The sequence below is a fragment of the Caenorhabditis briggsae genome (genome assembly GCF_000004555.2).
Source record: "Caenorhabditis briggsae complete genome, chrIV, whole genome shotgun sequence".
Lineage (NCBI taxonomy): Eukaryota > Metazoa > Nematoda > Chromadorea > Rhabditida > Rhabditidae > Caenorhabditis > Caenorhabditis briggsae.
The window spans coordinates 13,164,370-13,191,895 of NC_013487.2; the positions used below are offsets into that span (position 1 = coordinate 13,164,370).

The 27,526-nt window shown below is 34.4% G+C and overlaps 2 protein-coding genes across 2 annotated transcripts; both read left to right on the top strand.

The window, feature by feature from the left end:
* Nucleotides 1–6,704: 6,704 nt before the first annotated feature.
* On the top strand, nucleotides 6,705–22,293 carry Cbr-kvs-5 (the record flags this gene model as incomplete). Its single annotated transcript, XM_045236104.1, has 12 exons — nucleotides 6,705–6,712; nucleotides 15,440–15,550; nucleotides 15,601–15,770; nucleotides 16,665–16,758; nucleotides 16,969–17,149; nucleotides 17,561–17,653; nucleotides 19,475–19,675; nucleotides 19,973–20,074; nucleotides 20,822–21,014; nucleotides 21,316–21,478; nucleotides 21,552–21,678; nucleotides 22,210–22,293. The coding sequence occupies 12 exons, from the start codon at nucleotides 6,705–6,707 to the stop codon at nucleotides 22,291–22,293; spliced, it is 1,527 nt and encodes a 508-aa protein (XP_045094339.1).
* An 852-nt stretch (nucleotides 22,294–23,145) lies between these two features.
* CBG26471 lies at nucleotides 23,146–25,521 on the top strand (the record flags this gene model as incomplete). Its single annotated transcript, XM_045236105.1, has 3 exons — nucleotides 23,146–23,172; nucleotides 24,330–24,521; nucleotides 25,438–25,521. The coding sequence occupies 3 exons, from the start codon at nucleotides 23,146–23,148 to the stop codon at nucleotides 25,519–25,521; spliced, it is 303 nt and encodes a 100-aa protein (XP_045099081.1).
* Nucleotides 25,522–27,526: the final 2,005 nt, after the last annotated feature.

Here is a 27,526-nt window from a genome sequence, read left to right on the forward strand (position 1 = left end):
GCAGATTAATCCGAGTGCTCTTTTTCTTTCTTCTTTTTTGTGCTCAGTGCTCGCCTTCTTCTTCTTTTTCTTTTCGTTGACAGAGAGACATCATCGAAATTAAAAGAGTAGCCGAAGGGCACGATACATCATGTATATGTGGGTATGTATCCCTTATTTTTTGATATAAGAGTCAAGTCCATTCAATACGTTTTTATTTTATTGTATGAAAAATGAAAAATATGAAAATGACGACGAAAAATGAGTTTCAAAGATTAGTCAAAGATCTTTGCCTCATTCTCACCCCCATAAGTATTCGCCCTTTCTGAAAAACTTTGAAAATTTATAGGCTAGATATTAAAATTGTTAAAAGACTGGAAATTGGACTCCCGTATGCATGAATTTTTGTGTTAATCCCTTGTAATTTGTTTCTAGAAGTACAGAACACTCTGATTTACAACGATTACATTTGATAATTTTCACTGTTACAAATTTTTCACATGAAACAGTAAAAGTTGAGAATTTAGTGACATAATCTAGGCTGTTTCTCAAAGTTTTGGTACATTTTATAGACATTTTTTCGAGAAAATTCAAAAATACGTTCATAAGTTCAAAACCTAAGAATCTAAAAACCAAAAAACACTGTGGCTTAGCTTCGAAATTGGACTTTATAAATCCCACAAAAATTTGTACTGTCTTTTGTATCCAGATTTCGTACTCTATTTTTTCTTCACTTCTGATCAATTTTCTTATCAGAAAAATTCATTTTTCCTTCATTATCCGTTAGTTCTTCTATTTTGAAAATGATAAAGATCGAATGAGTTTTTAAAAGTTTTGGAATTTTTTGGATTTTCTAGGTCATGACCTAATTTTGAAGTTTCTATGCCATGTCATAATTTTTGGTTTTTTAGGCCACGACCTAACTTTTCGAATTTTCTAGGTCACGAACTAATTTTAGGTTTTCTAGGTCATGACATAATTTTTGGGTTTCCTAGGTCATGACCTAATATTTTGGTTTTCTAGGTCATGACCTAATTTTTCGAATTTTCTAGGTCACGACCAATTTTTTTGGATTTTCCAGGTGACGACCTAATTTTTTGATTTTGTAAAAAAAAGCCTAAAACCTGCAGCGGCACTATTCTCAAAAAACATCTAATTGAAACTTTCCATGAAACGGTAAAAAAATTTTGTTGAAAAAAAATAGTACTGTTTCCGAAAATGTAGGGAAAAAAGTTGCAAAGTTTTTGGGTGCTATTGGCGTTGCTCAGTCCGTGATTCCATAAGTTTGAAATTTAAATTTTGGAAATTACTCTTTTTGGAATTTTGGAAATTAATTAATTACCCGAAATTATCCTGTTTTTCTAATTAACGGAATTATCAGTAAATCTAAAAATTCGAATTTTTCGTTGTTTTCTTTGTCACATTCCTTTCTGCACTCATACATAAAAACGCATCAAATACCAAATCAAATCATCAAACAACTTAATAATCTCATTTCTAATTTAATAATTCCCCCTCGTCTTTCTCTTATTCTCTCTTCGAAAACTTTTTTTCCCATTTTTTTCTCCATCACATTCTGGACAAATCCATATACCCTCTATGCTCCTTCTTCTTTTTTCGTATTTTATTTCGAATCTCATAATCCCGAATAGGATTAGCAAAGTCCTTATCATCCGGATCTATCCATTCTCTTTTTCCATTTCTTTTTGACATAGGCTCATACGTCGACAAAAAAATTTCAGGTGATATTACCTATCTTTTTTTTTCCTTTTTTGACTGCAAATTTTTTTGGAAACTTCTGAAAATATTCAAATTTTAACAATTCAAATTAAAAAAAACCATCATTATTGAAATGAAGACATTGCTCAAAACATTTCAATAACTTTTGAAACAGTGATTTTTTTGGTGGAAATTTTCTTTTTTTATTTTGGAAAAAATCACTTTTTACGGCAGAATGAGATGAATTTCATTCCATGAACTCTAATTTTTGTGATCTTTACATGTATAAGTTTTCAATGTAACTAGCCTGTTGGCCGCGCCTCCGGCACTTCGAACAGCTGGCTGGTGTGCCTTGGGCGCAATCTATTATAAAAACGATACCCAAAACAATATTGGTAATTTTGTTAGACAGATTCCATTAACTTATGAAACAGAATTTTTTTTCGAAAATTTCGAATTTTCGAGTTATATTTTTTTCATGTCCCCCAATCCAAAACTATTGGTTATAAAATTTGCCTCGAAAGATTCCAATGACTCCTGAAACAATGATTTTCAGTTGAAAATTTTCTTTTCAAATTTTAGGAAAAAAACATTTTCAAGCAAAAAAAAAAAGAATTTCATTACAAGAACCCTAAACTTAATGATCTTTACGTGTACAAATTCATAATGTTATATCCAATATGCTACGATATTGATACTAAAATTTGGTTCGAAAAATTTTGGAAATATTTTTTTTGAAACTGGAAAAAAAAAATTTCATTCTAGGAACCTTTAAAAATTGTGATGTTCAAAGTGTTCAAAATGTTGCACAATCCAACGCAGTATTATTGGTTATGCAATTTGGCTCAATATATTCCGATAACTTCTGAAAAAAAGATTTTTCAGAAAATCCATTTTTAAGTTTTGAATAAAAACCATTTTTTAAACAATTTGAAAGAACTTCGTTCCAAAAGTCGTTATTGGTTATAAAATTTAACGCAGAGGGGTTCAATATTCTGAGACAGTGATTTTTTGATTTTGGAAATATTTTGAATATGGCATTGAATTCAGTATTGGTTATGAAATTTAGCGCGAAAGATTCAAATAACTCCTGAAACAGTGATAATTTTTTTTTGAAAATTAGAAAATTCAAGTTTTTAGAGTTACAGTATGCACCTTAAAAACTTTGTGAAAGATTCGAATGACTTCTGAAACAGTGATTTTCTTGAGATTTTTGAACTTTTCGAGTTATTTATTCAAATCGGACAAAACCAGTTGTGTTTAATACCATCTAAAATTTTTAACCGATTAAAATTTTTTAGGAAACAGTAAATTTTCAATTTTTCAAAACCACCCCTTCTTCCATTTTTCCCTTAATTATTTTTTTTTGTTGCTATCATCTGGAAACCTTATTATTTGTAAATATCCCATCTCTTTTCGTTTTTTCTTCCAGCCTAACCTCTTTTTTCATCCATCCATTCCACCAACTGCTCGTTCTATTTCTACCCGGATCCATTCGAAAGCTCTCATCTTTTCAGAAAAAAAAACAGAGTGAGTATAGAAGAGAGCGCAGACATGTTTTGAAGTGTCTGCGTCTCTTCACTTTTTTCTCTAATTTATTGTCAATGAATTATGAGGGTGAATCCGGGAGAGATGGGAAAGAAAGAAGTGTTGAGAGCAATTTGAAAGAAATTGAAATAATCTGTGAAATGTCACAAGAAAACATTTTATTGGATGGAGATGGGACAAATGGAGGAAATCATTAAAAAAAGTTAAAGGAATCACTGTCTCAGAATAAATTTTTCTGAAATTTCATCTCATTGCGATCATACTTGCAAAAATCGTTGAAAGCCCGGCCCGGCACGGAAGGCCCGGACGAATTGTTTTGGTCGAAATTTCTCAAAAAAATCTTTTTTGATAATTTTTGAGAATTTTTAACAAAAAAACTAGTTTTCGAGAGAAAACTGTTATTTTGCTTCAAAAATGCATTTTTTTTCTTCGATATCAACTTTGGAAAAATTCAGGAAAAAAAAATTTTTTTCGCAAATTTTTTTAAACATTTACAAATTTAATATTTACAATTTAGCTAAAAATTAGATGATAAAAACAACTTTTTCAAAAAAAAAACAAACTTTTTTGCCCAAAAATCGAAGCTGGCGGCAACTGGCCGAGCCTTCCGGGCCTCCCGGGCCGGGCCTTCCGGGCCTTCCGGGACGGGCCGGGATGGGCCTTGACCAATTTTTTGAAAGCCCGGCCCGGCTCGGCCCGTTGCAAGTATGATTGCAATATTACAAATCAAACCACCATTCCCGAACAATAATACCGTACTTACTTTAATCGAAACCCTCCCGAATCGTCAACTTTGAGCTCAATTATCTCGATTCCTGTAAAAGATATCAAAATTTTGTCAACTGATAAAATGTTTGTGATATTATGATGAACAATTTATTAGCTGACAGTTGTTTGATACCTCCCATAGGAACCGAGATAATTGAGCGTAAGGGTTTTGGTGCCATTAAAAGGATTACGGTATGCTTGAAATTACATTTAACGTATTTATATTAACTTTTATGGCTTTCATGATCCATATCAGTTTGAAAAATCGAAAAAATTTCTGTTTCAGAAGTTTTTGAAACTTTCTGTATTACTTATTTTAAGGTACTTAGCTCAGAAAGTTTGAACAATCTTGTGAAATTTTTTCGAAGTTTCACTGTTTCAAAAATTTCATTCTAAAAAATTCAATTTTCAAAAAACGATGACGTTCCGATAGATGTCAAAGGTTTTCAATAGTGGCTATGATTCTGGTACAAAAAAGATAAAGCTGTGGAAGAGAAATCCCAGTGGCAGTGCCCGAACTAAAGTAACCTGAAAATGTTCAAATGTCAAATATACTTCCTCAAACGGCCACGACCACCAGCGTTTATCTTCCACCGCTCTCATTTTTCTGTACCAGAATGTTACATATATAGCCATTTTTATGGACATATTGATCCCTATTAATTGAAAATCAATTTTTTTCTGTTTCAGAAGTTCGTGAAACTTTTTGGAAAAGTTTCTGTCATTCGTTTTTATGCGACATGCAAATATAAAAAAATAGAAAAATTTTGTAAAATTTTTTTGAATTTTTACTGTTCCAAAAGTTTTTTTCCAAAAATATAATTTTCTAAAAGATGTTTCGTATCTCGAAAAAGGATAAAACCAATAAGTTTAAATTTAAATTAACTACTCAGAAATTTAGCTTCAAATTCTGAGCAAGTTATCAACTACCGTAATACATGTAATAGAAGGACCTCATAACTTTTAATTATAGGGTACTTTATCTCGGTTTCTGTCAAAGATATGAGAAAGTTGTCAACTTATCAATTGTTTATCATAATATCACAAACGTGTTATCAGTTGATACATTTTTGATAACTTGCAAAAGAGCCAAGAAAAACCAGTTCAAACTTGACAATGTGGGAGTTCTTATATTACAAAATTTACAGTAAACCTCCATCCCCCTAACACATTAAAGGAGGTCAGACACCAAAAAAAAAAGTTTTCCTGATATTTTGCATAGAGAACCCCCATGAGGGGTTGAACTCATGACAGGCAGCTCAGGGGTACAGCGCCGCTACCGGCTGAGCTACGGGGCCGCGAAGGCGCCTGACGATCGTCCCCCGAACTGTCCCCCGAAATTTTTGCTGTCTCGCCTCCTTTAAACTTTAAGTTCCAAACTACACGGAAGCCCCTGAATTTTTTTTCTACAAATCTCACACATCACTTTTTTCGTCCCCGAACATGCACACTTTTTTTTCTTTCAAAGAACATTGAAGTGAAAATCCCCAAAATCGGTTTTGTAATGTAGTTTGTTTCGAAAATGTCACTTTTCGAGAAAAAATGATATTCAAGAGAGAAAAAAAAAAGAAATCCGGATGAAAGTTGCTCCCAATCACATCAATTTTCATGGAATGGGGTTTTTTTATTTCATGAGGAAAAAACAAAAAGGTTGTAGGATTTTTCAAATTTCAGAAATGTGGGAAAAAGAGAAGCTGAAAGTTTGGAGCTATAAAAAACCACGAGCTACCGTAATTACTGTAATAAACACTCAACATGTGCACTTTGAGCTCAATTATCTTGATTCCTATAAGAGATATCGAAAAACTGTCAACTGAAAAACTATTTTGATAATATGATGAACAATTTATCAGTTGACAGATTTTTGATATCTCTTATAGGGACCGAGATAATTAAGCTCAAAATAAACGTACAAGGTGTGAGGTACATGAAATTTGACCCTAATTATCTCCATTTCTATGAGAGTTACCAAATATCAGTCAACTGATAATATAATGGTGATTTTATGATAAAAAATTTAACAGTTAGCAAATTTTAGATAAATCATTTAGTGGAACATCCATACGCCAATATGACTTGCTTTCAATTGTCAATTATATCAATTTGAATATCCATTAAGGAACTGCTAATTGGCAAAATTACAAGAAAATCAGACACGTTAACATTGTCTTTTTTACAAACTCCATGAATTTTGGAAATTTTCGAAACAGATAAATTTTAAAAGTGCGACACCTAAGAACACCAAGCTCTCCCCACTTTCTTTGATCTCCCCTTCAATCCCAATCACACAGAATTATCACTACGTATCTCTCTTCCCATACGTCCCCCCACTTTTCATCCGTTCGTCACAATCCATTGGTCCACCGATTCATCTTAATTCTCGTACCACTCTTTCCCTCTATCATCTCCTATCTCCCCGTCTGATACATTCCCCCCATCTCTACTCTTCTCTCTTGTGCACTCTTCTTCATGGTGCTTCCAGCAAAACGGTTAGTCGAGTCATCGAATTGGGCGGGGCTTTGCCGTACAGGCGGGGCACGGCCCCCAGCGGTGGATCCTCATCCTATTCGTCTTCAGTCCACAATCATCATCAGTCATCACCTCAACATCAGAGACTCGAATCGGCGAGATCCAGTGCGTCACTTGTTTCGAGGGCATCCTCGACTACGTCATCGAATTATAACAGGGCGATGATACAGTAAGTTTCTTTGGAAAATAGTCTGTCCAGGCAGGCCGCGGCTGACCGCCTCTGTGGTTTGCACAGCTTCGGTATTAGAACACAATCTCGTTTCATTATACCATATACGCTAGAATGAATTAGATAGAATAGAATGGCACCCACACTTTCAACTTTGAGCTCAATTATCTCAGTTCCAGTGAAAGATATCGAATACTAGTCTACTGACAAAATGTTTATCATAATATCAAAAACATTTCACCAGTTGACAACTTTTTCATATCTTGCACAGAGACTGAGACAAATTGATCCAAAATTGGCGGCTAGGGATGCATTTTACAAGTTTGTACAGGAAAATAAATTCACTGTTTCAAGCTAATATCAAACTTGAAAACATTAATATTTCGTAATTTTATGATTTTGTAATATTTGTTCTTCTTCCTGCTGATTAGTTTGTTTTTATTTTCAACTAGGTTTTCTCAGCCAAGCAAAAAAGTTACCACAAAACCTGTAATAGAAGGGGGCACTGCCATCTTTGAGCCCATTCATCTCGAATTCTGTAATGTATATCAAAATGTGGTCAACTTATGAAACATTGGTGATATTATGATAACAATTTGTCAGTTGACAAGTTCTTAATATCTTAAACAGGAAACGAGATAAGATGGTCTAAAGTTGACGTTGTAAAGGAGGACTTGTTTTGGCTTGTTTCTACCAAATTTATGTTTTCATTATTAGAACATAATTGAAAACTTCGTCCGAAATGTGAGATCCTGAATACCTTAAACACTAAAAAGAACTGAATACCTCCTAATCGTCAACTTTGGGTCAATTTCTCTTGGTTCCTATGAAAAATATCAAAAACGTTAAACTGGCAAAATGTGTATTATAATATCAAACGTTTTGTCAGTTTACCACTTTTTGATATATTTCACAGGAACTGAGATAATGGAGCTCAAAGTTGACGGTTAGGAAAGCATTATACTAGTCCTTACGCTAAAATGAATTTTGCTGTTTCAAGTCAAGCTGGTATAAAACTTCAAAATAATATTTTTATTAGGGTCTGAAACCTCAAAATCTGTAAACGCATTGCTAGAAGATCATTCTAAATGTGCACTTTGAGCTCAATTATCTCAGTTTCTAGAAAAGGTAACAAAAACAAAACGTTTGTTCAACTAGTGATTGTTACAATCATTAGTGAAACAGTGATTTTTCGACAGCTCATAAAAATATTTCCGATGAATCACAAAACAAAATTTTCGAGAATACGTTTCTAATAACCATACAGATCTCAAATTTCACATTGAAAAAAAGCACATTGAAAAAAATCTCGGTTTCAAGAAGGATCCAAGAAACAAATTTTTGAGAATGGTGTGATTTCTACATCAATGTTTGCAATTTTTCAAGACGAGAGTGTCCTTTTTTGTCTACATATTGATGTTTACACTTTTCGCTTTTTGTATCGTTGCGTGCCCGGTTTATATATAGCCATCGTTCGGTATCCGAGTTCTCGACCGTGTAGCTCAGAGGTGTGGCATATCCTGTGCTCCGCTTTTCCAAGGTTGACCTCAGTGTTATTAGTAATCAATAATTTGTTTAAATTGTTATACAATTATTGAAACAGTAATTTTTTCAAAACATCCTATTTGTCCAGAGCCTTCTCTTCAAAGCAAACACAAGACCCCTAAGTTTCCTCAGAAATTCTTTCAGCTTGATTACCATTTTTCTTCTTTTTATTACCCTTCTCTCTTACCTCCCTAGGAGCTCCCTCCTGGGACAAAAAGTGCACGTTCTCGTAAAAAAAACCCCCAGGTTTCGTGTGCTCCTTCTTCTACACGGACCGCTCCTCAATTTCTCTCTTCTTGTCCTCCGATTTTCCTGTCATCTTGTCCGTCAAAAAACCTCACCCATGTTGTGTGTGTTTTATGAAAACCAACAATTACATGTGTCAAAAAAAACATTTGAAAGCTGGGTTTTTCGTTTTTTTTTTTCCAGATTTCAGCAGTTTCACAATGTAACCCTGCATCTCTGGGTCCTCATTTTAGTGATATTACTTTTTTCTAGACCCCTGTGGCCTAAAATTTCTCATTTTTGATTTCTAGGTCAGCAACCCAGAAACCACCCATTCTACTAACCGGGTGGTCTGGTCCCTTAACAAACTAGGTGGTTTTTTTCCTTCAATTTGCTATAGCATACCCTACTTTTTAACTCTATTAGACTCCTTCTGATGACTCCTTGCTTATAATTCGATTACTCTCTCCTCGTATACACTAATTAACTATCCTAATTGACCACATTTTGTAAAAACAGGTTATGGACCACGTGAGGCTTTGTTCTTTTTTGAAACAGAAAAAAATTCCGGAAACTCATATCCTGTGTTGCAAGAAGTAGGGTCCTTCTTGTCACCTTCTCATGTTTCTACATACATGTTTCTTTTTTTTGTTTCTAGGATTTTTAAACATTTTTTAAAGATTAAAATAATATTATTAGTGCCTTTTCGATAAATATGGAAAATTGAAACAGTAATTTTTATCCCAGAAGAAGTTTGTGAATAATCTGGCATCTTTGTTTGAATGACTTTTTTGCTGTTTCAAAAATTTTACGAAAAAAAAAAATTTAATTTTGATTACTAGTTTCATGTGCCGAAGATCATATAAAATAGTTCCATCCACCATCAGCTTTGAGCTCATATACAGTACCGGTTAATAAGACATACAAAAAAGTGTCTTTCAGTTGATTTTGGACATTTTCAGGAGTCTGGATCTCGGCTATCAAGTTTCCGATCAATTTGAAAATTTTGGAGAGTGTAAAAAATAACTAGATTGAAAATTTTGCATTCACAGAATTTTTTCGAAATTCCTATTTTTCAGCCATTTTCCGATTTTTGAAAGACATATGTTTTTAACGTTTTCAATATTATGTTAGAAGGAAAGTAACTGTCCATTTTTTAGTTCGTGAATAACACAAAAACAAGAACCATCCAAGATTGACAGTATGCACCATCGCGGTTCATGACATGTTGACAACATTCAGGCAACTTGTGGATACCATACCTCCAAAAGCCAGCTGGCCGTGAATCAAAGTATACCTTCCCGGACGTTTTTTTTCTCATCGACAGTGTAAAACTATTTTCCCTCCAGATGACGTTGAATATCTCCGAATAGCCAATAATAAAAGGGTCAAGTCTGGAGTTTAAGGAAAGTGAAGAGCCGTCCATCCAAAGCGTCTTAGGACTGAATTGAGTTTCATTAAATAACTCGAGAACCTATGTTCCACGGTAAGTCAAGTAAGACCTGGGCCGCTTTAGCTGGACGTTCCTCCTTTACGCACTTCTAACTCCTGATTTGGCCCTTTCATTATTGATTATTAGGAGATATGCAACGTCATCTGGAGGGAAATAATTTAACACTGAAGTTGAGATAAAATCTTTACTCAAAAAATACTTTGAGTCGCAGTCAGCTGGCTTTTGAAGGTATGGTATTTACAAGTTGCCTGAATGTTGTCAACATGTCATGAACCGGAAAAGAATTTTTTATAACTTGCTATAAATTGCCGTTTCAAAAATTTTATAGAAAAATCAGTATTGGAAAATATGATTAATGAGTATTGGCAAATATGATTGATGATAATTATTGCAACCAAATAATCCTAAATTCCAAAGCAAATTTAATGTACCGTAAACATTTCGAGATTGGAAGGCATAAAAAACAGAATTCAAATCTAATTTTTTTCGAATTTCTGAAAAAGAAGCTTGAAAATTCTGAAATTGGGTTTCAGACATATCAAACACGAAATTTTTTATGGTAGGTCAAATTTGGCCTTGCAGTAATTGTCTATATGTGTAAGAGTATTATTAGGAATACAAATAGCTGATTCGAAAAAATCCGAAACCGAAAACAGAAAACTTTTTATAACTTGCTAGAAATGGCCGTTTCAGAAATTTTACGAAAATCGGAAATTTCAAATTTGATTAATACCTTTATAACTTCACAAACAAAAAACTCAAACTACAAGAACAACATTTGGTCTACTTTTCGGGACTATCAGGTCTGAAATTTTGAAAATTTCAAAACTAAAAAAGCCGAAAAGCCGAGTTTAAGAGTTTTAAGCTTGCCAAAACCATATGTTTTCATGGTAGATCAACTTTGGCTATGTAGTTTGTATTTCTCTCTGTGAGCGAGAATAATTAAAAATACATAGAGCCGTCTCAAAATATCCAAAAATTGAAACATCAAGTTTTTATTTATAAATTGCTAAAAATTAGAAACTTTAGCTGTTTCTAGAAAAATTTGATAATTTTAGAAACTTTCTTGTGATTACTATCCGAAAATCTACAAAACTAAAAACTTCCTATTTCTGCCTAATTTTCTACAATCACACCGAGGAATTAAAGACTTTCAAAACTTTTCTGAACGTTTTATTAAATTTGAAACAGTAAAAAATATTTAAAAAATTGGAAAATTTGTTCCCTCTTTCTGACTCCAGAATCTGCCAAAAAAGTGTATTGAATTTCTCAAAACTTAAAATTCCCATCCCACTAAAAAATAAACAAGACACTCGATCAAAATCCACAATTCCCTCTTTTTTCTCCACCAAAAAATATATATGACTTTTGAATAATATTTTTTGTTTAAATGAGCAGAGGATCATCAAAAGGAACGGCACACAGAAATGACACTTCAAAACATTTTGAATAATTTATAAATTGATTTTTTCTGTTTACTTTTTTTTTGAAGATGGAGAAGATGGAGGCAAATGTATACGGAAATTCTGAAAATGAGATTCTGAAATTTTTTTCGCATAATTTAAGCAAAATTATAATTTCTAGAAATGCTAAAAAAAAAGATCAGAAATGTTTATAGTAATTTTTGCTCACTTGCTCTTTTAGAAAAAGATTTATGTATAAACATTTTCTAAAAGAATTCCCAAGTTTTTTGTGTTTTGAAGGTCCTATGTCCAAAAATGTCATATGTTTCAATTTTTGACTATTTTCGAAACCGTAAATTTAATCAGCTGATTTGAACTTGAAGTCAATGTCCAAATTTTACTGTTCCAAACTTTTTCAAAAATTTGAAACAGTAAAAACAGTGAATTTTTCTCATTAGGACTTGTCGGAAATCTTCCAAACTTACGTTGATTTTCAGAAACTTCTAGAAAATTAACCAGATCAATTTTCAAACTTCTCATAAAACAAGAAGAATGTCTTGAATGTTCAAATCTTACTGTTTCAAGATTTCCAAAAAAAAATTTGAAACAGGGAAATTTGCCATTGGATTTTGGCGAAAATCTTCGAAATTTTACTTTGATTTTTAGAAATTTCTAGATAATTATCAAAATTATGTTTTGAATTCCCGCCAAAGCTAGCAATTTCTGGAGCATCAAGGACTGAGAAATTTGGTGGGAATACGAAAATGGAAAATTTTTTCTTTTTGGTCGCTTGAAGTTCAATTTTTTTCAATCTGATTTTTAGGATCCTTTTTTAGGATATATACACAAAGGATCAGTATTTTTTTCGATTTTTGAAAATTTTCGAAACAGAAAATATTTCGTTTTTTCCCTGTGGGAGTTTTTAGGACTTTTTTGAAAACATTGAAAATGACGAAGAAGATATAGTAATGTTAAATTTTTGTTAAAATTTTTTTAAAAAATTTGAAACAGTGATATTTTCAATCGGAAATACAAACAGTACCAGATAAAAACACCGTATTTTCCCTAACAGAAGCTCACCCAAACTGTAAACTTTGAACTTAATTATCTCGATTCCGGTGAGAGATACTAAAAGTTTGTGAACTGATAAAATATTGGTGATATTATGAGAAATAATTAACCAGTTGACACATTCTTGATATCTCTTATAGCAGCAGAAATAATAGAGCTTAAAGTTGACAGTTCGGGTGAGCTTTTGTTAGAGGATACATTATCTTCGCTACAATTAGCAATGACATGATAGTTGCCCCACTTTAGAATTGCTTATCTCTCGTTTTGGATTTGTACAAAAAAGTTATTTTTCTCTGAAAAAGTCAAATTACAATTTTTATCGAGTACTGCTGATATTTTGATAAAAAAGAAAATCACTGTTTCAAAAATTTTCAAAAAATTGAAAATCGCAAAATTTTATGGTTTGTCAGTAACCGCATATTTTTGTTGATCTCATAGTAAGTAGTTTTTGGATAAAAGCTCTCTAGAGCTTAACTTCAGATCCCTAGGATCCATGAGATCTTTGCGGATCTTTGCTCCTGATCAAAACTCGTTTGGGACCGCATCTCCGAATCCCATGAATCCCACGTTCCTTTCAAAAATCACAAGTTGATATAATGATCTGTGTGCTTGAGAGTATATCTTCCCATCTTATCACTATTTTTAACCCTTCTGCCGCCCGCCGTCTGTTTTCTGTCAAACGGTCGAAAATCTAGCCTGTTCCAAAGCACAACTTTTTCTGTGTATACGTGTGTGCTCTAATGTACTTTTTTCTTCTTCTAGTTCTTGTTCTTATTTTTGTTGTAACAGAAAAATTAGACCAGGAAGAAGGAGAAGAGTAGCTTTTTGAAGATCAGTCCGGAGGGACAAGACACGGAAAAAAAGAGTGATACGGGGTTTATGGGATTCGGAGTATCACTTGAACCCCTCTTTCTGATAAGATGATAGGGGTTGAGAGGAGGTGATAACAAGATAAGAGATTTTGGGGAAGATCAGAAATCGTTGAATTGAAGAATCGAAGAACTGAAATTCGAAAATTCAGAATCTCAGAATCTCAGAATCTCAGAATCTCAGAATCTCAGAATCTCAGAATCTCAGAATCTCAGAATCTCAGAATCTCAGAATCTCAGAATCTCAGAATCTCAGAATCTCAGAATCTCAGAATCTCAGAATCTCAGAATCTCAGAATTTTTTCAATTCCATAGTTGTAATTGTCACTGGTATCAGATCGGCATCCCCAATTTTTTGCCATAGGTTCAACTCCTTTATTGGCAAAATTACAGGGAAACTATTTTCCTGTTTCAAAAATTTTACGAATATTTTGGACAATTAATTTTAACGATCTTTTTGATATATCCTCTGGGTAAAAAATTGATTATGGAGATTATCGTCGAGTACCAGTCTGTCTAATAAGTGAAATTTATCAATGGACTTTTTTTAAATTTTTGAAATACAAAGCTTTTTTTTCTCTGTTTCAACTTTCAAACTTTTATAAACAATCGACTCTAATTCAATTTATGGCGTACTTAAATTAGAAAGTCGAGCAATTTTCAAAACCTTAAGAATTTCCAATTTTGAAGTTCCTTTTCCATGTTTCCAAGTGTCCCGATGTCCCCTCTATCATCTTGTAATTCAATATCGCTCATTGATGTTCGACATCTTGTCCCAGTGTCTTTTTCACTCTTGTCCATTTCTCCTCCATTTCAACCTCTGTCTCCCCCCTATAAACCAGTTTATGACACCCAAAGAGCAATTATTTGAGTGTTTTCTCCGCCTTTATGACCTCTCTCATGTACTAAATCCATCCATCCAAATTCGTACAACTACAGTAACCCGGTACCCAAATGATTTCCATTTTACGACACGACTTTGAATTTCCACTTTTAGTTCGATTAGCTCTAGGTACTACTACTACTACTCCAAGAAATGAGATTGTTCTACCACCACCAACTTTTATATCCTTCTTCTTTTTCTCTCCTCTGGCTACGACCCATCGGGGAGAGCACATTCCCGACTGCTCAGACTCCGCCCACTTCTTACTCTTACTGTCTATCAAGCCGTCATCCTCCCCCCGCCACCACCACCACTTGTGTATTTGTCCCTGGTCTGCAAGGTCCGTGTCAATAACTATTATACTAACTCGTTGTGTTCTTTGTCTCTTGTTCTTTTGTCTTGGAAAATCTCGTCTGAACATTTTCAAAAAAAAATCTACATATTCTTTTGTAACTAGATTCTCGTATGGCATTGCTGATTGCACCAACTGTTGCGGCGTGAGTTTCTCTGAAAACGGGTGATAAGGGATGTGGGAAAGTTAAATAAACTGTTGAATTGAAAACCAGAATGTTTGCCGCGCCTCTGGCGCATCAAACAGCTGGTTGGTGCGCCTTCGGCGCGATTAAAGGTCTAAACATGCCTAAACTTTGAGCCTATCTATCTCATGTCTTTCAAAAGATATCAAACTTTCCAACTGATAAAATATTTATCATGAAACCACCAATATTTCATCAATTAACAAATTGTTGATATCTCTCATATGAACCAAGAAAATTGAGCGCAAAAGCAGACAGGTTGGGTGGGCTTCATGGATGTAAAACTTCGATATTTGACCAACTTTGAGCTCAATTATCTCGATTCTTGTGAAAGATAGCAAAAATTTGTCAACTGTTAAAATGTTTATCATAACTTCACCAATATTTTATCAATTGACAAATTTTTGATATCACTTATGAACAGAGGAAATTGAGCGCAAAGCTGACGGGTTGGGTGGGCTTCAGGGATGTGCGTTAAACATTGAACCTTTGGCTAACTTTGAGCTCAATTATCTAGGTTCCTAAAAGAGATATCTAAAATATGTTAACTGATAAAATATTGGTGATATTATGATAAATATTTTACCAGTTGACCGATTTTTCATCTTTCAAATTAACTGAAATAAACGAGTTGAAAGTAAACATATTGGATGGGCTTCTAAGCAAATACGGTAATTGTAATTAAGGGAAATATGATCCCTAGCAATACAATATCACTTTCCTATATCTTATCAATTTTCAGACAAATCGCCTCCGGTAGCACATCAATGGCTGCCGTCTCAGGATGTGAACGGGAGAATTCCGTTGACAATCAGCCAGACCGAGCCAGCATCGATGATCGGTCAAGCAATAAGTGAGTCCCGCTAACATTATATTTTTCCAATCCATTATCGTAAAATTTAGAATGTACGACGAGGATGTGGAGAGCCGAATGATCCCATTGGAGCGGCCAAGTCATAAGGGAAGCATCCGTGACAACACGCCGGACTCGATTCTCAGGTTGAACATTGGTGGAAGTAGTTACCGTATTCGGACACGATCCATCATCAAGTTCGGGCCAAAAACTTTGTTGGGTGAGTAAAAAGTTTTTTTTTGAATTTTTGAAATTAGTAGTAACTATTTTTCCCCTTGCTCCTTTTTTCCTCTGAATCTGTTGCATGAAATTTTCTAAAAACTACCTGTTTCAATGAGTTTTTAATTCTGAAAGAATTTGAATATACTGCTCATTATTCAATTTTAACATACCTAGTTATGTTTTTCGAAATAAAAATGTCCACAGATTCCATTAAAATTCCTAATACTTTTTTTTCCACATACTTAAAAACTTCAAAATTTTTCTTCTTCACAAAGTTCCAAATCAGGTGAATTTCGCCCCATTGTACATCTGCAAAAGTCCACAAAATTTGAAATAGTAATGTCTTTTGATTGCATTTGAACAAAAACAAAAAATCGTATGGAAAATTGTTTTTTAAAAAAACTTTTAAAGTATATTCGAGGGTACAAAGGGATACAAAGTCATTTAGGGGTATAAAACTCACAATTCGGGGGTACAAAACTAAGCTTTTTTCAAGTATTTTGTACCCCCGAATTGAAGATTTTGTACCCCTAAATTGCTTTGTACTCCAATGACCCCTAAATTTTTGTACCCTCCGAATTATTTCCCTGAAAAGTAAACTTTTATTCAGTCAGTCTTTTTCTATTCTAAATTTATAAAAAACCTTCCTGAAAACATTTGAAACTGTGTGTTTTATTTTCGATTCTGGTATGCTAATCAAAACAATCCGATGAGTACTCTCTAATAATACATCTACAGTATTATGCAGAATTCCACAAAATTTGAAACAGTGATGTGTTTTAATGCTATTTGTACTAAAACAAAAGTTACCACAAAAAATTTCGGTTTCAAAAAATGAACATTTATTGGGAACTGCGTTATTATCTAATCAGTATTTTTCCTTAATTTACAGGTCGTTTCTGCCGCATGAACCACGAACACCGTCGACAATGGGCCGACTGGTACTTTGAGGACCAGGACGAGTATTTTTTCGAACGAGTTCCCAGGTATGTTTTCATGTGTAATGTGTCTGAGTGGAAAGAAAGACACCCTTGTAGTTTGTGTTGTCTCTTCTTTCCGAAAAAAATGCGTCAGTTGTTATGGAGCAAAAACTCATTAATTAAGAATGGAGCTCGCGGGAACCATTGAGAGAAAGAATTCACAAAAAAACATAACAAATCTCTTTTTTCTTCTTTTTCAAAGAGTGAATTTTTCAGATACTTTGACCCGATCTACGATTTCTATGCCACTGGAAAACTGCATGTTCCCAAGGATTTGTGTTTTGACAAATTCATGGCCGAGCTCCGTTTCTGGGCTGTCTCGAAATCGCGAATGGATGAGTGTTGCTCACCATTTGCTCAGTATTGTGTCACGATGGGTGGGGACCCAAAGTATACGGTAGGTACCGTAATCCAAAGGAAGAAATTATGAGGAATATGGGATGGAGAAAAGAAGGAAAGGTGTTGAATGACAAGGAAGACGGAGGAAGAGATGTGGAAACAATGTTTTCAAAATTTAACCGTTATAAAAATTTAGTTTTTGAAACAGCAATTTTTTCCTGAGAACTTCACTTCCCAGTACCTTACTCTAAACTCTTAAAAAACTACAGTAACCCTAAAAATCGAATTTTTAGGATGAAGCTGCGGAACTCCAGAAGGTATAAGAATGATAATTCAAAAAACTAAAAGTTTTGCATCTCATTTTTAATCCTAACTATTTCTTACCAGACTTTACATTTATAACCAACCAACCCTCAATCAACATAGAATTTTCTGAAAAAAAGAATTCAAAAAATGATGATATTTCCAGGAAAAGGATCATTTCATTGGCGTCCGATGCGCCAACATTCGTCGCCGGCTATGGTTGATTCTTGAGGGGCATTCGCAGAGTAAATGGTGGAAGGTAAGAGGACATCTGGATACACAGAAAGAGGAATTGGATTTCTGTTATTCGTGATATTTACCAGATTTTCGAAATAATTCGAATTGGAAAAAGGAACGGATTCCAGTAAACTTTTTTCCGTTTCAAATAATTTGCAATTATCAGGGGTTTGTAAAAGTAATGCGCGTTTTTGATGCAACTTTCTTTTATTGTAAAACCAAAACAAGAGATCATCAATCAATAAGATATTCTCCATTATTGTTCACTACTTGCTGCCAACGTGTGCGTAATTCAGCGATGCCTTTCTTGAAGAACTCCTCTGGCTGTGACTCGAAATAGTCCGCCACCCAAATTTGCACTTCTTCACCGCTTTCGAATTTTTTCTCGGCCAGATGATGTTGCATGGATCGGAATAGGTGATAGTCCGATGGTGCCAAATCGGGACTATATGTCGGATGAGGCAGCACTTCCCAGCCCAGCTCCTGAGTTTTCTGCTGAATGATTTTTGCAGTGTGTGGTCGAGCGTTGTCATAGAGCAAGAGTGTTGTCGAAGTGTCCACGCCTTGGCGTTTGAGAGCTTGGTCCACACGGTCCAGCTGATCTTTGTAAAGGTCCGCAATCACCGTTTGACCAGGTCTCAGAAGTTCAAAATGCACGAGACCTCGTGTGTTCCACCAGACAAATATCATCACCTTCTTTTCGTGGATGTCCGGTTTTGGAGTCGGTTTCGGGGTCTCGCCAGGACTCAGCCACTGTTTTTTTCTCCCATTATTGTCCCACTGAATCCATTTCTCATCCGATGTCAAAATCGAATCGAAGAAACCACGATTTTTGGAGCGGCGCATCAGAATATTGGCAACTTCAACACGTCTTTCCTTGTTTGAATCGGAAAGCTCATGAGGGACCCATTTTCCACATCTGTTTGTCTTTCCGATTGCATGCAAATGCCTGGAAATTGTGGAAAAAATCGCAGTCGAACTGCTCCGAGAGACTGAGAGTAGTTTGGCAAGGATCCACTTCAATTGTTGCTCTCAAGGCATCGTTGTCCACCTGCTCTGGACGACCAGGGCGCGATTCATCTTCCAATCTTTCATCTCCGCTCCTGAAGCGCTGAAACCAGCGGCGACACTGACTTTCGGATATAGCTTCTTCACCGAATACAGGAGAAAGTGAGCCGTGAGCTTCGGCAGCCGATTTTCCTTCCTTAAATTGGTGCCACAAAAATGCTCGAAGGCGAAATTTTTGGTCGGACATCTTCTAGGATGTTTTTTTCATAGCAATCAAATTGAAACAGCAATATAATATAACAAAATGAAGCCCAAGAACGCGCTTTTTAAAACAAAAAAATTGAACACAAACCGTTTGTTTTGGGTGAGATACAAAACACCAAACTTGACGCGCATTACTTTTGCAAACCCCTAATATTTTGAAACAGTGATATTATTACTAATCGAACTTGGGAAGTTTGTGAATTTTGAAGTAGTTTTTTGAACAGAAACCGATATTTTATGTTTTAACCAGTATTAAACATATAACTTTTTTAACTATTCCCCATTCCATGGAAAGTTTCGATAACCAGTGATTGGTAAAAAAAATACTCTTGTGACATTTAACGTAAATCACTGTATAGGCACAGTTTGAGCTCAATTATTTCGGTTCCTATCAGAGGGATCAAACATTTATCAACTGTTATAATTTTTTGGTTATTTAACGATAAACCTTTTATCAGTCAACAATTTTTCGATATCTCTCAGAAGAACCGAGATAATTGTGATCAAAGTGGAAGTATAGGTCGGCTTCAAGAGAGCAGTTACGGTACAACGCACAATATATTTTTTTCAGGCTTTCGAAGTGATTTCCACGGCATTCGTCGTTCTCTCCATCTCTGCTCTGATCCTTGGATCGATTCCAGAATTCCAAGTTCCCCAGAAATCAGAAGACGGTCAATTGGTGTATGCAACTGCCACGTATCCAACATATCCGAATGGTGGAGGACAGACAATTGAAAGTCGAACAGTTGTGAGGGATGTGGCGGATAATTCGGTTAGTTTGCGATCATGATATTTTGTTTAATTCGGTTTTTCAAAAAGAAAATGAAAGCTTATTTAATCCTCCAATTACAGACGAGCGATGATATAAGTGATTCATCGACAAGATCATATAATGGAAAGGTAGAATATATGAATACCACTATCTTTATGTGTCGGTTTCCACTCTATATTCTTAGAAAGAGAGAGCATCATTATTCTTGTCATTTACAACTCGACTAACACTTTTTCAAACACTACTATCTGTTTAAATTTGGGTAGATCAAAAATAATAAAAAATGAATATTTTCAGGTGGAAATGACTGAGCATCCAGTGTTCACTTGGGTTGAAAACGTCTGTGTCATTTATTTCTCAATCGAATACGCGATGCGATTTATTGTGGCACCAAGAAAGGTTTGTCCAATAGAATTGAGCGTTTGTTAAATGATTACGGTAGAGATAAGTGGTCTGAGATTTTCGGAAATTTGAAACAGAAAATTTTCGAATTTCATTAAAAGTGATATGGAGACATTCATTCCAAGGCTAGTTACCGTTGCTGAAGATTTCAAAACCAAAACTACAGTAAGCTGAAAGTTAATTTTGACACCGGTAGGAAATTAAGTGCATTTCGAACGGTGGAACGACACACGGCTCAACGAAATAATTTCCCTGTTCCAATTGATATTCAATTTTTGAAACAGTAATTACATTTTGAGGTAATAATTGCGTTTTGAAAATCTTTCGAATTTGAAATTTGTGAAGTAAGAAAAAATGTCTGCAAATTATGTTATAGCCAGTGGCCAAACTCCTATAAATAAAAATAGCTTTTAGGATTCAACGAAAATCAATTTCGTTCTTATTGAGATATAATTCCGATCAACTAATCAGAAATCTATTACTGTTTCAAACAATTTTGAAATTTGGGCTAATTTTTCAACAGTTCGTTGGTTCATTGTCTATTAATCCACCAGCCTTCTTTTTGCCGCGCCTCCAGCGTTTTGGCGCAGCTGTGTGCGTGCGCGGCTATTGTGCGGCAGGCCGCGGGTTCGGTTTTGGTAGCGGCCAAACTCTTATTTAAAAGCACAAAAGATGACAGCGTGACATCGAGACGGACAGACGCGCCTAGCGTTTTATATATATAAGGAAGATTGTGTTTTCCAGCTCGCGTTCGCTCGTCAAATCCTCAACGTTATCGATCTCTTGTCGATTGCTCCATTCTATTTTGAACTTCTTCTTTGGATTTGTGGAATCAGTGGAGAAAATGTTCGAAAAGTCAGATGGGCGTTCCTCACTGTCCGTCTTCTTCGTGTTCTTCGTGTCATCAGAATTGCTAAGCTGGGTCGATTCTCGCCAGGTAAGATTTTTTGAACTACAGTAAATGATATTTTTCAGGGAAAGACGTCAAGTTTGGAGCCTTTAAAAAGTAATGCAGAGTAGCTTAACTTGTCTGAAAATTTCAGACGAGACTAAACAAAATTAAAGCTTTTTTTTGTAAATGACAATTTTTTGTACAAATCCAAAAAAAAAACGAGATGAGCGCATTTAATACACAATTCAATGTCAGTATCATTTCAGACTTTGAGAAATTAGATTGTGAATTTTTTTTGTAACAGTAGTTAATTTTCAGGATTACTGTTTTGAATAAACATTTCCAGGTCTTGCCAACTTTGCTCTCACAATCCGAAAATCCAAAAAACAAATGCAAATGGTTGGAATTGTTATGATGACTGTTGTAATCTTCTTCTCAACTTTGATTTATTTCTTGGAGAGAGACGAACCTGGAACCAAATTCACCAGTATTCCAGCTACCTTCTGGTGGTAAGTTTTGGATTTTTTCAGATTTTTGGCTTTTTCATGGAATCTAATTGTTTGTGAGCTTCAAAAATTCCAGGTGCGTTGTGACCATGGCCACTGTCGGATACGGAGATCTTGTGCCAGTTACTGTAGCTGGAAAACTAGTCGGAAGTGGAGCCATCGTATGTGGAGTTATGGTTCTGGCACTTCCAATTACTATCATGGTAAGGACTTTGGGTTAATAAAATTCCCGGTTTTTTAACATAAATCTATGTATTAGAAAGTTTGAAATTAAAATCTAAAGTTTAGTGGTTAAATTTTACAGCTATTTCGAAACAGTACTTTTAGAATCTCTTAGAAACACTAGACTAGAAAATAACTGTTTCAAAAATCCAACTTTTGAAACAGTAATTTTGTGGGTCGATTAAGGATTTGTGCAAAAAAATTCGGGAACTTAGAAAAGAAACGTTGGTGGACAAAGGTCCCACAAAGGCAACTTTTTTTCTTAATTTTCAGACCCTTTTCTCGATATTCTGTAAACTTTTATTCGTTTTGGCACCCAATAATGTTTTTCATAAATTATTTGAAACAGTATTCTCAACTGTGAATTCATTTTCTAAACTTTTGGAATATTGCTGAGGAATCACATATCGTTGAGTGTAATTTTTCAAGAAGTTTATTTGAAACAGAAAACATTTTTTAGTTCTCCAAATTTTCGAAATTGACATCATGTAACAAGCCAAGCATTTTTTCAGGTCAACAATTTCATGCAAGTTGTCAAACTTCGCGAGGAGCAAATTGTCAAAAAATACGCACAGCAACATGGAGACCAAGTCTAGAAATCTCATTTTCCCAAAAATCTTATCTTGCCCCGTCCACTTTTTTAAACCTCCCATTCTCGTTTTCCCCGTTCGTTTATCTTCGAAATCTCTTCCTACTTTTCCCGGAAACTTTTTGTCTCTTCGCTCTCCTTCTCTATGCTTCTGCCCGGTTTTTATCTATGTACCCGTTTAGAAACTTCCAGAAAAAATAATTAAGAATATTAGTCATTCTAAATGTAATCTCAATTGTTACCCAAAGATTTGCAATTCATTCTATCTGATTTGATAAGAAACTGATACCTAATAAAGAACTATTTGTCAATTTTTGTGGGGCATTTCTCAAGGTTAAAAATTCGTCTCGAAATCGTAAATCGGTGAGTGTGGCTCACCATTTGCTCAGTATGGTGCCACGATGGGTGGTGATCCAAAGTATACGGTGGGTACCGTGATTCAAAGGAGCAAGTATGAGGAATATGGGATGGAGTAGAGAAGAAATGAGATTGAAGGGCTGGGGATGGAAAGTGTAAAATGGAAGTAATGTTTTCAAAATTAAACCGTTATAAAAATTTAATTTTTGAAACAGCAATTTTTTCGCTTCAAACTTCCTAGTACCTCCCCTAAACCCTTCACCCAAAAAGAAAACTACAGTAACCCTCAATACCAATTTTTAGGATGAAGCCGCGGAACTCCGGAAGGTAGAAGAATGATAATTCGAAGAACTAACAATTTTTGCATCCTTTATAATCCTAACTATTTCTTACCAGACTTTAAATTTATAACCAACCAACACTCAATCAACATAGAACTTTCTGGAAAAAAAATTGAAAAAAATAGATATTTTCAGGAAAAGGGTCATTTCATTGGCGTCCGATGCGCCAACATTCGTCTTCGATTATGGTTGATTCTTGAGGGGCACTCGCAGAGTAAATAGTGGAAGGTAAGAGGACATCTGGATACACAGATGTACATGGGAAATTGTTGGATTTTTCCGTAAACCAACCGCTGGCCAAACGGTGTCCGCGGTTCCTAACTTTAACGGGGAGAATTCTGAAATTTGGGTTCTCAACTTCGACATTAAAAACTCAAATTTACAGAATTCCGAAATTGGAAAAATCAAATTGGAAAAATATTCGGAAATCAGAATCTCATTCACTTCGAAAGCCTGAAATATCTGGAAGTTTCTAAACGGGTACATAGATAAAAACCGGGCAGAAGCATAGAGAAGGAGAGCGAAGAGACAAAAAGTTTCCGGGAAAAGTAGGAAGAGATTTCGAAGATAAACGAACGGGGGAAACGAGAATGGGAGGTTTAAAAAAGTGGACGGGGCAAGATAAGATTTTTGGGAAAATGAGATTTCTAGACTTGGTCTCCATGTTGCTGTGCGTATTTTTTGACAATTTGCTCCTCGCGAAGTTTGACGACTTGCATGAAATTGTTGACCTGAAAAAATGCTTGGCTTGTTACATGATGTCAATTTCGAAAATTTTGAGAACTTAAAAATGTTTTCTGTTTCAAATAAACTTCTTGAAAAATTACACTCGACGATATGTGAAATTTGAGCCGTACAAATATTCACATTAGACTGTTTCATATATTTTGTGAAAAAAACATAATTGTATGCCGAAACAAACAGAAATTTACAGTTTCAAAAATTCTGAAAATTTGAAGAAAAATATTTTTCTAGTTCTTCAGGCTATCAACTTCCTGTGCATTTGTATTTTGCTATTGTTCTGGTAAAAAACTGCCAGAGTTCCCACAACGCACATCAAATGGAAAGCATTAAAATGTTTAAAGAAGGATTCGTATCGGAAATACAATAAAACAGAAATTAATTGTTTTAAAAAACAAAAGAAGGCTATTTGAAATTTTTAAAACAAAATATCTATCAAAATGAATTGCCTATTCATCAACATTACATCTTACAAGACGACCATCAGGAAACTATTACTGTTTCAAAATTTTTAGAAATGTTGAAACAGTTTTTTTCAACAGTTTTCGACTTCTACATTCCTTACATTCCTGTGTTCATTTGTATCCATGTCCATTAATTCCAGCTAGCGTTCGCTCGTCAAATCCTCAACGTCATCGATCTCTTGTCGATTGCTCCATTCTATTTTGAACTTCTTCTTTGGGTTTGTGGAATCAGTGGAAAAATGTTCGAAAAGTCAGATGGGCGTTCTTCACCGTCCGTCTTCTTCATGTTCTTCGTGTCATCAGAATTGCTAAGCTGGGTCGATTCTCACCGGGTAAGATTGGGACTTAAGGGTGAATCTTGGTTGGTTTAACTACAGTAAAGTATTATTAATGGAAGATAGTGGGAAAATTCTGAGAAAGTTCCGTCTATGATAGCATGATCGATTCAAAATTGGAAAGAATCCATTCATACCTTTTTTTGTAATAATAAATTAGTTTTTGGAATAGTGACTGTCTGAAATAGCAAACCTTTAAAACATTTGTTAACATGTTTGAAGAGCTTATGTAATGGTAAGGCCTGTCGGGTGTACATTGAAAAAACCCTTTAATTAGAGGGCTACTCTCAAAGAAAGGCCGATCTTCTAATAAAAATTGTAATGTATAATTCCAGGTCTTGCCAACTTTGCACTCATTAACATTACTCTATGTATTAGAAAGTTTGAAATTAAAATCTAAAGTTTAGTGGTTAAATTTTACAGCCATTTCGAAACAGTGCTTTTAGAAATTCTTAGAATCATTAGAATAGGAAATCACTGTTTCAACGCCCACAAAGGCAACTACCGTAACCCAAAAATATTATCATTCTCTGATTTTTTTTCCTCAATTTCCGTGCGTTTTCTTGTTTCACTGTTTGTTTCACTATCGAAAATGTTTATTTTCCGACTGTTTTGAAGGAAAAATGGAAGAATCATGGACTAGATTACTAAGAAAATAGGATTGTTAAAAATGTTTAGAATTTTTGAAATGGTAAATTTTTGTTTTTTTTTTTGGAACGAAACAATTTTTCTCGAAAAATGGGATTTCCAATGTGAATTCGTTTTTTTTTCAATGGATCGTTTATGAATGTGACTACATATCATTGATTGAAATTTTTTTTAACAGTTCATTTGAAACAGAAGAAAAAAGTTTTTTGAAAATTTCTAGTTTCCGAAATTGGCTTTTTTCGTAACAAAACCAGTACTTTTTCAGGTCAACAATTTCATGCAAGTCGTCAAACTTCGCGAGGAGCAAATTGTCAAAAAATGCGCACATCAACATGGAGACCAAGTCTAGAAATCTCTTTCTTTTTTTTAGAAAAATCTTATCTAGCCCCGCCCACTTTTTAACCTTCCATTCTTCTTTTCCCAGTGCTTTTTTCTTCAAAAATCTCTTTTTGCCCGGAAACTTCTCGCCTCTTCGCTCTCCTTCTCTATGCTTCTGCCTGTTTTTTATCTACATATGTACCCGTTTAGAAACTTTCCGAAAAATAGTTAAGAATACTAGTCATTCTAAAAGTAATCTCAATTGTTACCCAAAGATTTGCAATTTATTCTATCTGATTTGATAAGAAACTGATACCTAATAAAGAACTATTTGTCAATTTTTATTTTGGTATTTCTCAAGGTGAAAAAATGGAAAAATGCGGTTTTTTTCGACACAGAAGTAGAAAATTTATCATTTTGTGACAGGAGATTAATGGGGTTTTTTGGAGATGTCAGTGAATTTTTTATACGAGAAGATGTTTCTGGGGAAATTTATATTCAGAAAGTATTTTCTAAAGTTTTTAACTTTTTTATTTCTTCGTTTTTTACATTGTTAAGATTTCAAAGAAGATGATGAAATTTAATTAATAGATGTAAAAATTCTCGAAGAAAATTATCAAAACTTTGAAACAAATTTTATTTCCACGGAGTTCGTAAAAGGAAAAATTGGAATTTCGGAATGGTATCGAAATCTTTCAAATGTTAGAAAATCTGAATTTTGAAATCTCAAAATATTCCGAATTCGATGAAATCAGAGTTTCCGAGTCTCGGAATATTCCGAACTTCAAAAAACGAAATTTCCAAATCTTGGAAAACTCCGAGTTTTCAAAATTAGGAATTTCAGAGTCTCTCAATATTTCGAATCAAAAATAGGATTTTGGGGATAACCCGAATTTTAAAAAAGCGGAAATACGAAATTTTCGAAACGTTTAAACTTTCAGGTTAAGTTAATTTTTACTGTTTCATTTTGCAACTTTTTATGAAATGTTATGTGTTTACCTAATTACTTCACGCAATTACTCTTTGACTACACCTACTCTTTGACTCCACATTCTCTTTGACTACAAAGCCTCTTTGACTACATTTATCTCTTTGACTACACTTGTCTCTTTGACTACAAAGTCTCTTTGACTACAATTCTTGAAAATTTGAAATTTTCAGCAGTTTTTGTGGGTATTCTTACAGAAAATGAGAAGAATTTAAGCCTAAGCCTATAATTTTAAACAAAAAACAGACAATTACAAAAAACATCAAAGTGAAAAAAGTACTGAAATTCGAGAAAATCAGCGAAACTATCACTGTTTCGCTGAGATTTCCAAAATTTTATTAGTTTTTGTCCAAATTAAAGGCTTAGGCTGAACCGGTTTGCCGGTAAACAGGTGTTTCAGCTTAAGCCTATAATCTTTATAAGACAAAAAACCAGAAATTCCAAAAAAATTCAGTCAAAAAGAACTATAAAACGAAAAAGTGTAGTCAAAGAGACTTTGTAGTCAAAGAGACAAGTGTAGTCAAAGAGATAAATGTAGTCAAAGAGACATTGTAGTCAAAGAGAATGTGGAGTCAAAGAGCAGGTGTAGTCAAAGAGTGGTGTAGTCAAAGAGTAATTGCCATTACTTCAGGATGTGATCATAAATTTGATATCTTGCAAAAAAATTCATTTTAAAAAAGGATTTGAATGGATTTTAGTTTGAAATTCCTTTTCTGCGAAAAATTCCAGTTTCGAAAAATTTTGAAAAAAATTGTTGACAATTTCAGCTCGTTGACAAAATAGGCACTGTTGAAGCACATGTTCATCTTTAAACATCTCCAGGTCCATGTTCTTATCTCTATGAGGCTCCTCTTTACTTTTTTGTACTGATTCTTTCTAATTACCAATCTGCTTTTCTCGATTTTCTCAAGCATGTTCTTTGAAAAATAACTGTTTCAAACAATCCCAAAATTGAATCCAGTTTTAAAAAATTTTAGTTCATCCGTACTTCCATATGAGCGCGTTTTCACTTTTCTATGTATCTATTAGGTTGGCGGGAAAGTCTTTG